This window comes from Thunnus albacares, chromosome 7 (genome assembly GCF_914725855.1).
Source record: "Thunnus albacares chromosome 7, fThuAlb1.1, whole genome shotgun sequence".
In the NCBI taxonomy this organism is placed as follows: Eukaryota; Metazoa; Chordata; class Actinopteri; order Scombriformes; family Scombridae; genus Thunnus; species Thunnus albacares.
Genome location: NC_058112.1, coordinates 18,287,555 through 18,304,034, shown reverse-complemented (window position 1 = coordinate 18,304,034; position 16,480 = coordinate 18,287,555). Strand labels below are relative to the sequence as shown.

The following is a 16,480-nucleotide window of genomic DNA, read 5'->3' as shown; positions in this document are numbered from 1 at the left end:
AATCCATACATACAACATAATAAATATGCGTAAGATAGTATAGTACACTTCAACCAATAAATAATGCACCAGTATAATACATGCTAGCTGCAGTCCATACTAAATAAGTGTGTTAAAAAATACATGCAGGGGAAGGACTGATTAAGTTGTGCTTTTCAACATTGGAGCACTTTGGTTGGTGTCAGACATTTAATCTTGTAACTGATGAAGATACAAAACAGCTCTGCTACAATGTAGTGATTCATCGATGGTAAGATGGTGCTGTTGATTGTTTGATCTGTCACCACGAAAGGATTCCTGTCCATTTCTTTAACGGTTTGTGTTTGTTTCCTGCAGCTCAGCCTCCGTTCACCATGTGTCTGAGAGTCAAGTTCTACCCTCCCGAGCCCGCTGCTCTCAAGGAGGAGATCACTCGGTATGACCTCGCGTTGTTGCTTTCACTTCAGATGAGTTGACACAGCTAGCTTTGTTTCAGGTTCCCCCAGTTTAACAGAGAGGAAGAGACAACTTTTTTTCATGGAGAGGCTGCCATCATTTGACAAACCTGTGAAAAGCAGATGCGCTTGGTACAGATTGTGCTCTCGAATTTCTAGGCACATCAAACGTGTCTGTTTCGAAAACAATATCCTTCATAATTAAAATGCGCGAGTACTTTACTGTCTAAAACATTATGATAAATATTAAATAGAACGCAGTTTGCAAAAGGACTTGTGAAGCAGGGAGGAATGTAAAAGCATTCACCAGCAGCTTACTTTCTGAAATATAATTGGTAGTCCTGTCAAAATATTTTCCCAAGTTAATTTGTGAAAAGATAGATATGACAAATTAAAAACACTGCAAAACACTTTACCAGCTAACTTACTGCCTCCAAATAATGTGGAGAATATCCAGTTGTGTGCATCTACAGTTTACTGCCGTATTCATCACTGCATGGACAGAGCAGCCCGCTCTCTCTCTCTCTCTCTCCGAGGTGTAATGAGATGAAACGTGTATCACATGTAGAGTGTACATAATGAGCAGAGAGGGTAGAGGAGACAGGGGGCAAAGGGTGCTGATTGAGAGTGGAAAGGGAGAGGAGGGGGAATGAAAAGGCTGTGGAGTGGAAGGAGGAGAGAGAGAGTGATACATGATGATGAGAGTGGAGAGGGCAAGAGCATGGTGCAGACCACAGAGCGAGAGACAGAGAGAGGGTAAATAATCAATCACACACAAGGCTCATTCAGCATGTGCTCCCTCGTGTCATACTCTGTGGGGATTGTGTGGACAGTAAGGGCGTGCAAAACAAAATTCAGGAAAGATGCGCCACTTCTGTGGTGAAATAAACATAGGAGTATTTATTTCAAGCGTCTTGACGTGAAACCCTCATCACAGCATGTGTGACAGCAGTGAGCTCTGTAGGAAAATAATTACACCTGTCCACCAGGCAGAAGTGTCTCAGTCAGATGTGTCTCTCAGAGACCTCAGATCTTCAAACTGAGCTCATGTTTGTTCAATACAGATTTGTTGTAACACAATGAAAAATCAAAGCCCGCAACCCTAAATGCATGAATTATTACCCATTTATCTGTTACACCTTCAAAAGGATCTATTGTACTTACTGCAGAGAGAACGACATGGGAAATGTAAGCAGCTTTTTAATGCGTGTCTCCTTACAGCAAGTGTTATTAGCCCAGATAGAGGCAGGATTATGTAAAACAATGAGACGAATGTCTTATTCGTGGTTTCGTTCATGTTTGGAGTTTTGTAGGAGTCTTTTAATAATATCACTGCATGTGTTCTCCTCATCTCTAATAATAATAATGATAATGATAATAATAACAATAATAATAGTCATCATTATCATCATCACATATGCTTCTCGGAGTAAATTTCATGCTTCAGGAGCTGGTTGGTTGGGTTAGTCTGAAACTAGGCTGGAGGCTTTAAGAGAAGCACAGTAGCAGCTTTTCCCTCAGGGCCCTCCTACTCTTCTTTCCCCCAAACAAAACCCTCATTTCAGCTAAATCAAAAAGAAATATTCAAAGCACCCATAGGGAAAGTGAACTCAACAGTCTTTGAGGTTTATCAGGTTTGTTGTTTGTTGTCTTTTTTATTGTTTTATTCTTTCAGTGTTTTTTTTTTACTGAGAAGTGTGTGAGCGGTTTAGGGGTATTTATGACTCATGAATCATCAGTATGCTTATCAGCAGGCCTGAATTTTGTCATTTTCCTCATAGATATCTTGTCTTCCTGCAAATCAAGAGAGACCTCTACCACGGCCGGCTCCTGTGTAAAACCTCGGATGCGGCCATGCTTGCTGCCTTCATCCTTCAAGGTAATGAAAGGTGACAGATGGGAATGACTTGCACCACTCTTTCACTGTTTTACTAGGGCCTGTAGTTCACCACGCTGATAAATACTTCCAGCCGGGCAAATAGATTTTTATGTGGAGAGGAGTTTAATGAAGTGATATTATAAGAATGTAACAGTATAATGCTCCTCAAAGGATATGCTTGTAGTGTTTCATAGTCACAGAGAGAAAATTTTCTATGGATTAAGATATGTGATACATATTTTATGGTCATCAGATGTGCTTTATTCATATGGGTATAGACTATGAAAGTGTACTTTGTATGATAATTCATTTAATGGCTTGCACAGTCTTTAATAACCAAGAGATCACGCTCAATTATAATGTATTTGAAGTAGTTATCTGGCATCTTATCGTCCTCTCAACACACACACACACACACAATCACAAATACCGACACAAACAAACAACACACACGGGGTATTGTGGGCACAACATCACAGAAAGCACAGTGTTTGAGGGGATGCAGGCTCTCTGGAGGAGGGGCTCATGAATTAAAGATGGGCTGCCTGGTCAGGTCCTCCTTGCAGAGAGAAATCAGCATCAGGGTCATCCGAGGGAGTGCAGTCAGCATGGCATGAAGGAGCACAAATAATCCAGAGCATGTTCAGTCTGTCTGCTCTGGCAAAAGCAGCAGTGTACCTAAAACTGTAGACATCGGTTTAACTTTCACGTGCACTGAAAGTTTAACATTTAACTTTTTCTGTTTTCTACCCCCAGCTGAGATTGGTGATTATGACCCTGGGAAGCATCCTGAAGGTTACAGCTCCAAATTCCAGTTCTTCCCCAAACACTCGGAGAAACTGGAGCGCCGGATTGCAGATATACACAAGACAGAGCTGATGTAAGATATAAAACATATATAAGACTGCACCTCCAATGCCAGCCTCCCTTTCAGTCTCACATACCTGCAGATCCTGCTCTCATACAGGCTGAACAACTACCACACTTCCTCTGACATTTCAATTGACTGCAGTAATGACATCCAGTTGGTCTGTATTGGGTCAGCCAGACATATTACTGTTGGTTATTTGTGCAGATGGCGGAGAAAAGCATTCTCTTCTCTCCTATCTGCTCAAATAACACAGTTGGATTGTCTTGAGCTCATAGCCTGCTCTTTATTTGCACAGTTATTAGTGATCGCTCCTGGAAGCACCCCTAACAGTAGGAGCTGCACAGTGTAATAATGAAAGTGATTAGAAAGGGCTGAACTGCACACACACACACTCACATACTACTCTGACAGGCAGCAGGTGAGCTAATGAAGCGTTTCTCCTCAACACTTCCAGTCCAGAAAACAAGACCAAGTAGGTATTTGAACTAAACTCATGTGACCATTTCTTCTTGGCTCTGATTTGCTCTAAAATGAGTGTTTAAATGAGCCACTGTGTTATCGTACATTATTCAAGAGGCAGTTTAAAGGTTAATGATGACTGGTACTGTGACGCCCTCCCACTGCCTTCTGGATATTGGCTGACAGCGGAGGGTCGTCAGTGTAACATGGTTCACCTGGGCCTGCCAAGCTATAAAAGCTGGCCCATGTGGCTACTTTCTCTCTCCCTTCCTCCTGCTCATATCCATCCTGCATCATTATCTTTTGGTTTTGCACTTTGTTCTTAACACCTTGTTTTGTTAGCTTTAGTTTTAATAATATTTGGTTTAACTATATTCTTGCATGGTCTCCTTCCTTCGTCACATTCCTGAGCCAGTTTGTGACAGGTACAAAAAAAAGAACCCCTCAAAGACAAAAGATGTCTGTTTAATGATATTCAGTGAGACACAATAGAGCTGGAATTGCATCAACCATGTCTAGTTTTGATGCTGGAGGAGCAGTATGAGACTCTGCTGCCCACTAGTGGCTTCTTCTTTTCTCACCACCAAGTAAACAGAGCTGTTTTATAAAAACTCCTGACAACATGTGAATGAGTTGAAACTAAGATGAAGAATAAGTGCTTTTTAGATTTTGCTTCAGCTTATCAAATTTTGATATTTGGGTCTAACCTTGGTCTGCCCTTTTTCAGTCTTCCTCAATATGAATCTGTGACATCATCAGAAATTTGTTTTTGGCTTTTTGAATTTAAGACAATTTTTGTTCCATTTTTAATGGTAGACTGACACAGATGTTTGGTGTGTTGTTGCCCTCCCTCAGTGGACAGACGCCTGAAACATCAGAGCGTAATTTCCTGCAGAAAGCCCAGATGCTGGAGACATATGGTGTTGATCCGCATCCGTGCAAGGTTGGGTGGTGTTTTTTTTTTCAAGCACTGCTATGCTATTTCTAGATTAGCATTAAAATGAGTAAACAGAAATATTCCGTATATGTTAAGACATGCTGCTGAATTATGTTTGTGTTGTGGGTTATTTGTGTCTTTCAGGATGTGTCTGGGAATCCAGCTTTCCTTGCTTTCACACCGTTTGGTTTTGTGGTCCTTCAGGGAAACAAGAGAGTTCATTTTCTCAAATGGTGAGCCAAATGTGCAACATTCTCTTATGTGAGCCAAACCCAGCACACTCCTTGACTCCTTGCATAAATTGTAACAGAAAAAAACACTGTGTAGGATTCAGTTTTACCTGATCTAAAGTACAGTGATCTACTGTAGGACATTCTGCATCGAGCAGCATGTGCACCACAGCTGGTTGTACACTCGCAGTCGACACATACTATCCATCTGCCTCTACCTGTGACAAGAGCTGGGGATTAGCATGTGCACAGATGGCTAATTACACCAGCTAGATTCACAACACTTAGCAGAAGATCACGACAAAAGCAAGATACCAGAAGCCTCTACTTGTAATGAACACTTGCTGATTTGCATTCACTAAGAAATTGAAAATGTGTACAACATGATGCATTTCTGCTTAACATTTGTCTTTTTGTGTATGTGCTGTTTTCTGAAAGGCATTGTTATACTAATGAAGACTGACTTGTTATGTATTATGTTGGCAGTATTTATAATTGCCTTGTTTGTTTGCCCTCAGCAGAGCTCAGGTTCCCCCGTTCTCTGTTCCCTGTCTGCAGGGAATATTATCAGTTATTTGTTTTGTTGGCCAGACACAGAGCTCCATTGCTGTTTATGTGATCTCAAAGAGGTTTTCATGAATATTTAAAGAGGCTGTGGCTTTCTGTTCCCCTTGCTGTATGTGTGACTATTGTGGCTCTCTCCCGGACAGGAACGAGGTAACCAAACTGAAGTTTGAAGGCAAGACGTTCCACATATATGCAAATCAGAAGGAGGTGAGAGCATGAATTGTTGGATGTCGAATAAAAGTCTTAAGGAATGCATGCTCTGATGACACTGTTTTTAGAGTGTGGTAGAAATATGTGTGATTTTATCTCAGTGTGTTATATTGTCCTGCACGCCCTCTTATTTTCAACGTGCAGGACAAACAGATCATCTTGACATACTTTGCACCCACACCTGAGGCATGTAAGCACCTTTGGAAGTGCGGAGTGGAGAACCAAGCTTTCTATAAGTGAGTCTATAAATTACTTCTTTCATTCCCCCCCGTGATAATGTAGATACCTGCTCTGTATCCTTGAGCACTCTTACGGTACCTTAGTGTCCTTAAAAACTCTTCACTTCAGGCTGTTTGTCAATGGGAAAATGAAGCGTGAGTTGCCGCTGACCTTTAATGAATGAGTGTGCACTCGCACGAGACTGCAAGCACTTTGGCGCTCCTTCTGAAATATGGCTCCCCTGTCTCAGCCGCGAATTATAGCGCAGGTTCCCTCTGCTCTCTCCAGCTTAGAAAAGGTGATTAAAAAAAATAAGCAGCCTGTGAACTCAGAGGCCGGGAGTGGTGTAGTAATGAGTCGGGCTGATGGCTCAGGTGATGAAGAGTGTGTGGGGGTTAACAGATGGAAAGAGAGAAAGAGAGGGGGCATGTGAAGGGCAGAGCCGAGCACGATGGATGGAGTTAATATGCTGTGACCTTTTGATGACTCTCTGAAGTGGCAGACTGATAATATTTTATCAGCCTCCCACTTATTAGGACCGTAGTGCCTTAATAAGAAGTCTGTGGGACTAAAAGGCAAAAGAACACAAAGATATGTTCTGTCTATCAGAGAAGCACATACATCCCTTGAAAGCAAAATGAACCATTAATTATTAATGTCTCACTTACTATGACAATATAAATATATTGAATACTGTATGGAGACGTGCCGAGGATGCGGTGCCTATAGTGCACAGAGAGGACATGCATAATTTAACAGCAGGATATTCATCCTGGTTTCTGCATTGTTGTGGGATACAGAAAGCAAAGATTACAGGTATTCACACTTCCTTGTGTGATCATATTGGGAGCATATTCTTGCAAAAATGAAAAATTAAATTGTTTTAATTTTCTTCCTGTCCTTCATTTCTCTCTCTCTTTTTTTTTCACCCATCCTCCATCAGGCTCGAGAAGTCAAGTCAGGTTCGCACGGTGTCCAGCAGCAACCTGTTCTTCAAGGGCAGCCGTTTCCGTTACAGGTAGAGTACATGAGAAGACCGTGTGAGTGATGACAGGGAGGGGAGGACACTGCAGAAAACCCCCAGCTGGAAGTTGAAAGTAGTGTTCCCAGTAGACGCGGCCTTCTGGCCTTCTGTGCTGTAACGTCAGCCTACCTTTGCCCGGAGGATAGGACTGACACCTCATAAGATAGAGGACACAGAGGGGAAAATGAAGGAGACTGATCATATGAGGCAATATCACATTGTATCTGCTGTATGCCCAAGAGATTGCCCGACATTAAAGGATCAGCTCACTCAAATGGAAAAAATAAGAAACACATTTTCTCATTTATCTTCAGTGCTATCTAGCCATAGTTTTTATTTTATCTGTCAAAGTTTTGAGATTTTCATTTGCAAGATTTCTGCATTTGTACATGAATGCAAATTATTTTGTGGCGCTTGCAGCATTGAAAATATGCTTTGGAATGTGTCTCCAGAGACAATATCCTGGTTACTCTGGGTGATCCAAGGACTTTGCTGTAAGGAGTTTTTAATTGAGACTACTTAATATGGAAGAAATTGTTCCTATTGGGGTGGTGGTACAAAATGGATAACTCAAATCCTGGGGCAGATAAAACTGAAACTCTGCATATCCAGATACCGCTAGAGTTATGTGAAAAAATGTGTGTTTTTTTTTTTCTTGCAATGTGAATGAACTGCCCTTTAAGAGGAAAATATTCACATTTGACTGTTGAAAGGTCAAGATTAAATACATCAAAAGCAATTTTACAAAAATATCAGATGATATTCATGTATGGAGACTGTATGTAAAGTGAAAACACAAGTGAAGTCAGTTAAATGTTGAGCTTACTGTTAAAGGGCAAATCATGGTCATTGTTTTGATATTTCTGCCGACAAGTCTGTGTGTGCATTTGTCTGACTGGTGGTAATTCAGTTACACAAACCTGAATTCACCGGGTTAATTGAATCATGATGCTCATATACTGTACTCATCCACTGCAGTGGTGGCTCTCATGGCATTTTGTGACACCAGGGTGCCTGGTTTTGTGTGTGTGTGTGTGTGTGTGTGCCTGTGTGTGTATGTGGAACTCATCCTGAGCATCGTCTCTGTGCTTTATAACAGTGGACGAGTGGCAAAAGAGGTGATGGAGCAGAGTGCCAAAATCAAACGCGAGCCTCCAGAAATACACAGGTAGAGTTGTAAATTCAGGAGAGGTCAGAATGTTCTCAATCAGATTTTTTTGTGTAGTTTTCCTCCATTTTTTTTAGGCACCAAGCTACTGTAGATGTCTTTATATCAACAGCACCTACTCGCTACTGTATGAGTAACCTCCATTCATAGCTGTTTGTCAGTGCAGCGACGTTTGTGCATTTGTGTCTGTGTTTGTCTCTGCAGGGCTGGCTTAGTGCCCAGCAGAAGTTGTCCATCCATCACCCATGGTCCTCGCCTCAGCAGTGTGCCACGCACCCGCCGGAGAGCTGTGCACATATCTATCATGGAGGGTAAGAAATGAGCTTCACACAGAGGCCACGTGCCATCTTCATCAAGTGAAACACATAATTTGTAGTTTCAGTTTCACCATCCGGGAAGCGGTTATGATCTCACATTCTTCAGATATAATCATAGATAATGTTCTGAGTTGAGATGAGTTTTTAAATGGATCAGGGAGCCATTAGTCCTATTTGTAAGCACTCCTCCCCTTCTTGAAAAAACACACTCGAGCTCACACTTACACACACACACACACACACACACACGCTGTAACTAGAGCCATTTGGCCCAGTTCATGCTTAAGGAACTGGTGGGGCATGTTGCAGGTGTGTGCGTCACTCAGCCTGCAACATTTCGAGGTTTGTGTGTCTTTTCTGTGTTATTCTGAGTGTATTTCTTGCGCCAACAAAAGTGATAGCTAAAGTCACTTTTTATTCAGCCCACCTGCAGGCTCCTGGCCCAGAACAGGTGGCCTCACTGCCTCCTTTAGTGAGATGGACACAGCAGGCAAACAGTCCTGCATGCCCCCACATAAAAGCAGCAGTGAGACCCTGTGGCCCTGCCTTTCAAGTGCGTACTGTAAGTCTTTGTACACCAAGATAAATAGAGGTCAGTAACCGGTGTACTGTGCATATTGAGGGTCTTCTGCTGTGGGTTCAAGAGAGCTATAAGAGTGTCCCACCCCCAATGTGTGCTGACTGAGTGTCTTAAAGTGGTATAAATACCCAAGCTGAAAATAGCGTGGGTCTTCTACTCCATGTATGTCACTGGCCTGGGTGGGGCCAAACTAGGCCAGACCAATGCTGACGATCATAGCACTGCAGCAGAAACCCACCGTTTCACCTCACGCACTCCTCTCCTCAACCTGCAACTAAGGAAGAGCCCTGCGGCCTAACACACACACACACGCACACACAGCGAGACTGTGGCCTGGACTCCAGGACAGGGACCATAAGGACAGGATAAACAAGTACATGTTGCAGCCATGGTGAAGTGTCTGATCCGCATCACCACGCGGGTGAACGTCCACCTGCGTATGATCAACCACTGCTACCGGGATGTGAAGGTTCGCGTGCTGAGCCTGGGGCCTCGTATGCTGGGCAAGGCCCTGGGCGTCCTGCCACTGTACCCTGCCCTGACTGGGCAGGAGGAGTCTATCAGTGGGACCCCTCTTCCTGGCACTCCGCTGCCCGGCATGCACCGCAGCAATACTCCAGGTAAACTCGTCATAGATCCAGCCAGGAGTGTGCTGTACATGGAGGTGCCAATGGCTTTCTCTATTTTAAATCAGTCGTCATCTCATCAGCGTTGATGGGGAGGGAGTAACACCATTCCTGTGGTTTGCTGTCCCCCCTGGAGGTCTTAGTTATTGGACATTCATTTTTGTTTGAGTGCAATACGTCCATTGAGATGTGCAAATATTTTTAATACAGTATTTAAAGGCATTTGGCATGTTTCAGTGTATACAAAGTATCAAATTAAAACAGCTCTGCATGTTTTCCCCTAGAAAACACAAATTAAAACATTGCTTTTCTGCTTGCTGCCTCACTTTTCTAAGTATAATGTAGGCTAAGTTTAAGCAGATCAACACTAAGTAAAGATGGCCGCTGACAGTCATCCAGCCATTTATGGGTCTTTCTTTTCACTTGACAGGAGTTTCATGTCAACAGTTGTATAGACTCTGGACATAATCCGTCCCTACTTTTCCTGATTTGCTTCCTCATCAAAAGCTGAATTTTAATCCCTTCTCTTCATGCTGAAGGTGTAATGTTGCTGCTTGGACACTTTGGAGAATGTGATATCGTCAGCAGTGGCTCAGCCACAGCTCATCTTCAGTGACATGTACACTGTAGACACATACTGTTCTGGTACCTCTGCTGCAGAGTAGATAGTGCAGTTGTACAGTAACAGTATAATAGACTTAATCTGTCTGCCTTGAAACTACTGCAATATGAAAATATATACCCTGAGAAGACGTCTCAGACTTTGCCATGCCAGTAGGAAGCAATTGCTTTAATATCTACAGCTGTACAAGACCTTTGGAAACAATGTTGCAAATCAATGAGCAGGTTCATATTTATGATTTGAGGCTGTTTTAAGAATAGTAAACATCATCATACAAATCTTCAAAGCAACTGATATGGGAAACTACTAATACCAAAATGAGTAATGTAGCCTCTGCTATCATGTTTGTTTTAGGAAGAGTTTAGAGTTTGAGTTTAGAAAGAGCTAGTAGATATACAAAGAGGATGCTGGCTGTTTTAACTGGAAGCAGGCTTGGTTTATTTTATGTTCTCTCAAGTATACTTTGTCTTAATGGGTCTGTACACTCAGTGGTTGTTGAATGAGGTCTGCCCTTTCAGCGTATGATGGTTTGTTCCATTAGGGATCAGCTCTTCTGTTCAATAACAATATCCCCCCCTGTCTGCTTGACTCAGGGGAAACATGATCAGATTTCTGCTCTCAAGTTGGAGACTGTGTGTCTGCCTCTGCTGGACAAACTGGAAAGAGTCCTCTCAGCATTTAGTGCCAGAGCTACAGTTTATGGTGTCTGTAAACGCCACACTAGTACGCAGCATGAATGACCACATCATGCCATGTCATCTCTTTTTCTAAACTTTAAATTGTGCGTAATATTCCTTTCTTCCTGTCTGTTTCCCCTCCTCTTCTTCCTCCCTGAACCCCCCCACCTCCTACAAGGTCTGGAGTCCTTGCGTGACAGTGCCCACTCTACACCAGTGCGTTCAGTGTCCCACGGGGATTCCTTCATGCCGCGCTCCCGGAGCCAGGCCACAGACGCCAGCGAGGGGACGGCGGTGATCTCAGACGAGGCCTACAGCCCCTCTGACAGCGTCCTGCCCACCCCGGTGGCCGAGCACAGTATGGAGCTGGCTGTCTCGCGCCAGATCAACGGGGCGCCCTGCAGCATCGAGGAGGAGAAGGAGTCGGAGGCGGGAACCCCCTCGCTTGGGGAAGGGGGTGATTTTGGTGCGGACAGTAGATCAGCACGAGAGGGTGCAGGGGGGGACACGGCACTCAGCGAGGTGGAACAGGTGAATAAGTTTGTCTTAAGTGTCCTCCGTTTGCTCCTTGTGACCATTGGACTCCTCTTTGTCTTGCTCCTCCTCCTCATCATCCTCACCGAGTCAGACCTTGACATTGCATTTTTACGTGATATCCGCCAGACCCCCGAATTTGAGCAGTTCCATTACGAATACTTTTGTCCCCTCAGGCGGTGGTTTGCCTGCAAGCTCCGCTGGGTGGGCGAGTTGCTCATTAACAAGTGAGAGTGAGGTCGTAGAGTTCGTAAGCCCGTTCGGGGGTCTGAGAAGACGGTTAGGACTCCGGAGTGATGGAGGGCAGCCTCGTCCCAACCATGAACCCTGCTTCTCTCATCATCCTCCTGCAGACATACAGCTTGGACCACTCCTGGTAACACTGGGCCAGGATCTCTCTTCCCCTCCACTTTGAGTTACCCCCCCTCCCCCCTCACCCACCCACTCACCTCCTCGTTTCGCTTGTTTTCTTCTTCTTCTTCTTTTTTTTCTACAAAGCCAGAAGACATTTTTTGCATTTTTTTTTTTTTTAAATTTCAAGTCATTTCAGGTATTTTATTTTTTCAAATAACACAAAGGAAAAAAATCTAAACTGAAATCAAAGAACTGAAGAATTTTAAATAGTTCCTTTACAGGAACGCGGGATTTTTGTTGCAACGGATGAACGTTGCCTTCATTTATTATTTATTACTTTTAAGCCTGTATTTGCATAAGAAAAGGAGGTAAGATGAATGGCAATTGAGGAAATTGATTGGTCATTAAAATTAAGATGGAAGTGAGTTAGGTTAGAGTGGATAGGCCTACTGCTGTGAAGTAAATGTGAGGTAATATCTTTTGGTATGAATTCATCCCCATCAGAGGTCAACAGTATAAACAGTAGATCCACCTCATCAGGAAAAAAACAGAACAATCTGACAGTGAGTTAGTAAAGGTTCATGATACAGAGAAAAGACAGGGTGATTACCAAATGCCTTTTTTGAGAACCTGATGACTGATAGCAGTTTTGAATTTTGTGGATTGTCTTAAGAAACAATTAAGTACACAGTGGTCTACAGAGTATCTGGTGAAAATCAAAGATGTTTTTTCTAACATTTTATAAGGATAAAGTGAAATAAACCAGTACCAATAGTGTTATGTGACCCAGTAGTGTCAGATGCGGTTAGAGAAATATTCATGATGAGCAAAGATTCACTGGCACCAATAGATAATAGTCTAGATAGATGTGCAATGCTCATATGGTTTTAATAATTAAGTACTTTTGAATGTGCTCATTTGTTCACTTGTTCCGTTATTTCTCCAATTAATTTGATTTGCATATTTTTCATCAAGTTGAAATTCAATGAATTTCAATTATTTCTTTCTATGAAGAGTATGATTAATTTTGGTTTCAAATCAACCTTGCTCTTAGGTTTATGTATCATACTATATTATTATTATTAGAGTAAGAATAATGATGTACTTTTTGTACAAATTAGTTTGTTTCCTAATATATTGACAGGTTTTCCATGTATATTTTAACAGAACTGAAATGTTATTTTGTTATTGAAGATTAAATTATACCTTTTTTAGCGCTGTGTTTCAAGTAAGGTCAGAAGCATTTATGGAAATATGGAAAGGGGGACTGAAAAACAAGGTTTTTATCCAGATCCACTCAACACTGATCTCACGTCTCATCAGTCCACCAGCAGTGAATCAGTCGTCAGTGTGTGCGCAATGTTAGTGATGACTTTTAAACGTGTATTTGTACAGAATGAAATCTATAGATTTCGTTACACCACCACAAATACCAAATAATCCAGAAACACATTTTCACCTTTCATAACTTAACCATATCTTGTTTTACTTGAAGAGTTTGGAGAGGTGACTGTGAGCCTGACCGATACTGGATCTGCACAAAAATTAAACCCATGTCCTAATTTCCCTCCAAGATTCAATTAGAAAATGTGTGAAAAAGAACAAATAATTAATCAATCATTAGAAAATTAATTGCCAACTGTTTTGATAATTGATTAATCATCATATTTCCCGTTTCAGCTTATCCAATGTGAGGATTTTCTGATCTGTTGGTCAGATTTTTTAAAACTGGATTTTGAATACGTCTCTCTCAGTTCTGAGAAATGTTTAATTTTCACAATTTTCTGAGATTTATAAATGTACGATTAATTGTGTAATCCAGAAAATAATTGGCAGATTAAGCGTTGATGAAAATAATTGATATTTTCAGCCTTTCTAAAAAATAACCTCTTTGGTGGTGATAACAGTGGAGTCTGCCGGACAAACTACAGTATGTGATGATGACACTTTATGAGGTACCTCACACACAGTAATTTTCAATTTTCATATAAACCAAAATACAAATACAAATATCGGCGAATACATCGGTCAGGCTCTAGACTCTTCTGCCTCATAGCTTGAGGGAGCAATAACTGTCATGGCTGCTGGATTCTGGGTAAAATCTGTTTTTTGTACTGCGTGTCTACCTCCTGTACCAAGTACAGGTGTAAGTGAGTGTTAGTGTGTCTGTATGTAGGAATGGAAACAAGACTCGAGGTGGTAGAGGTGGAGGTTTAGTCAAAGAAGAAGAGTAAAAAGGTCCTTTTTTTTCATCTTTTGCAAAAGACGAGAAGGAAGGAAAAAGTGAAAGGCATGAAATGAGAGAAAAAGGTTGAGAAGACTGAGGGATATCAGAGGCCTTTGAGAGAGGTCCGAGTGATCAGTCGGTCTTTGAAAGTGGGTTTTAAAAAACTAACTGGGAATGGAAGGCACTTGGTGACTCATTACTCTGATAGCTGTGCAGGATATGCTTGTTTTTGGCCTGCTATTTCAGCACCACCACCCCCCCTGACCCCACACACCCTCATACCAGCACCTGCAGCTGCTCCACTGAAGGCCCGTTGGTGCTACCTTCTTTGTTTGCTCCTGTGTAATCTGAGCGTGTCAGTCCCTGGCTAACTTGTAGTCTTTACCACAGAGTAGCATGCACGTTGGCGTTGTGGCTGGATCCACTCCTTTAGCTCATTATCCTTCACAAACCGTAGTTATCTGTGGTGGAGGGAGCACAATGCTAGAGGGAATATCAAATCTTTAGAGCTACGTTGGCAAGCAACCTGGTGTAGGAGCTTATTTATGTCAAGTTAATCATTTTTTGAACTCGGATATATCCAGTAAATAGCAGTTGCAAAGATGAAGCACATTTTCCCTAACAACTTGTGGTGCGGGGTGGGTTGGTGGGTTGACGTTTTTGTTTTTTTTTTTTGTGTACATTCATACTTCATATTTATTACTTCTTTAATAACCTAAAGGTCAACATGACCGACCAGTCCAGCCAGGCTGAGTTGTTAGCAGGACATCTTTTAAAGGTCAGTCTGCACAGGTGTTTCTTATACATCAATCAGCGTTATGTAGCTTCAGTGGTCTCTCTGAACATGCAACAATTTTAAAAAAAAAAGGCAGCATTATTCAAGGAGCAATAATCAGTGAGAGGAGCTATAGGAGCAAAAAGATGTGATTTACAAACTTGTGTACAAAAATCCAACTATGAATAGTGTTTGATAAGTCAAATATATCCTTTCTGTTTCAAGAAAACCACTTACCAAATTGCTGTTGTGCTAACTTTAATAATAATGTGACCACTGAGACATTTTTTGTTAGCGTTGCATTCAGTAATAACATTTTATAAAATCAATTTTCCTTAGAGACCTCTCGTGTGGATGTTTGTTCTGCTGTTTTCTTTGCTGTTTCATTGTCAAGTGACAGATTGTTCCCTGTGCCTGGATCCTAACTCTGCAGTTTACCAAAGTGGCAAAGATGAAGGCAAAACATCCCATATCAGCTGTACTACAGACCACTCTGCCCTTAAATCTACCAGGCCAAGAGGGAAAACAGTGTGCATCTCTGTCTGAAACTGTTTGTAATGCACACTGGCTCTATTGCATCTGTCTTAATTTGTCTTTACAGGCATGTTTCCTGTGACAAAGCTGTCTTTACGTTTCAGTTGTTGTGTCATGTTTACATATTTTACTTTTGCTTTTTTTTTCACTTCATGGGAGGTGGCTACAGGATTGGCCAGATGTGTTTTTTTTTTTCTCAACTGTGATTGTCATCCATGGTTTCTAAATCAGAAACAGCTTGTCCATCTGTGAAAAGCAGCAGTGAAGGTACAGCCGTGTGTTAGAAGCATTGAGTCTTTGTGTTCGGTTTCATATACAGAGGAGGGACTCAATAACGGAGACACCTGCACAGTATGATGTAATGCCATACAACGGCCCTGCAACAAATCCTACATTTTAGATACTTGTTTTGTTACATTTTAACTGAGGCTGTCAAAGAGGTAACAATGGCATTTTCGGAGGTTGTATTTTGTCGTGTTATTCTATTTGACTGCACTATACTGTGAGGTGTTCTTGTTATTTTGTCTACCCCCCTGTGCCTTGCTACATATTTTCAGCAACTTAATAAAAAAGTTGTCTCACATATCAGTACCTGCAGGAAATAATCTGGACTACAGTTTTAAAGATTGTCATAGTCTGTCCTTAAAACATCCTTTAAAATTTTTGTTGATATTTACGTGATAGAAAGGAATTACAAAACTCATCATGATCGAAATGAAGGGAATTTACTCTCAATTGGCTACCTAAGTTTTTTTTCCTGGTCAAAATCCTTGTCACATCAACATGGATGCTGCATGTAGAACTGAGAGTTTGATAAAAAACCAGCCCTAACAGACGACATCCTGATCCGCATTTTGCTCCTATTCCAGCTCCCAGTAGACAAGACCCTCACATGACCGTGCATACACGTAAACAAGTGCATATGCATATCCATGTCTGGTGGCGTGTTATGTAGTCCGCATTGTTCTATCCTGGGATTGGAGATTGCTGTTTGATTACGTTATATATACAAGTATATATATATAAATTCATGTGCCAAATCCAGTTCTTGTTCAGTCCAATCCATTCCGAACCCATGTTTGTACTGTAGGTAACCTTCTGTACAAGTCAGTATGAAATATTGTTTCTCTCCAATAGTCCCTTGTAACTGGTGCCATTAAATAAAACTATTCAAACTTGAAATAAACATTGAATAAAAACATGATGTGGCTCCCTGTGGCTTTGTGGTATGACACA

At 41.7% G+C, this 16,480-nt stretch overlaps 1 protein-coding gene across 5 annotated transcripts in view; it reads left to right on the top strand.

The window, feature by feature from the left end:
- LOC122986038 (FERM domain-containing protein 5) overlaps nt 1–16,444 on the top strand; it is a 62,127-nt gene extending 45,683 nt beyond the window's left edge. For 3 of the 5 annotated variants that reach the window (XM_044357103.1, XM_044357101.1, XM_044357104.1), the window contains exons 4-14: nt 337–415; nt 2,216–2,313; nt 3,070–3,193; nt 4,499–4,586; nt 4,725–4,813; nt 5,521–5,584; nt 5,732–5,823; nt 6,750–6,824; nt 7,930–7,998; nt 8,203–8,309; nt 10,999–16,444. In XM_044357103.1, coding sequence (XP_044213038.1) covers nt 337–415; nt 2,216–2,313; nt 3,070–3,193; nt 4,499–4,586; nt 4,725–4,813; nt 5,521–5,584; nt 5,732–5,823; nt 6,750–6,824; nt 7,930–7,998; nt 8,203–8,309; nt 10,999–11,585 — 1,472 coding nt within the window. In that variant the 3' untranslated portion in view covers nt 11,586–16,444. Of the gene's footprint in view, nt 1–336; nt 416–2,215; nt 2,314–3,069; nt 3,194–3,894; nt 4,069–4,498; nt 4,587–4,724; nt 4,814–5,520; nt 5,585–5,731; nt 5,824–6,749; nt 6,825–7,929; nt 7,999–8,202; nt 8,310–10,998 lie in introns of those variants that run through there. The other 2 variants (XM_044357102.1, XM_044357105.1) reach the window with 2 other exon arrangements.
- The last annotated feature ends 36 nt before the right edge of the window (nt 16,445–16,480 follow it).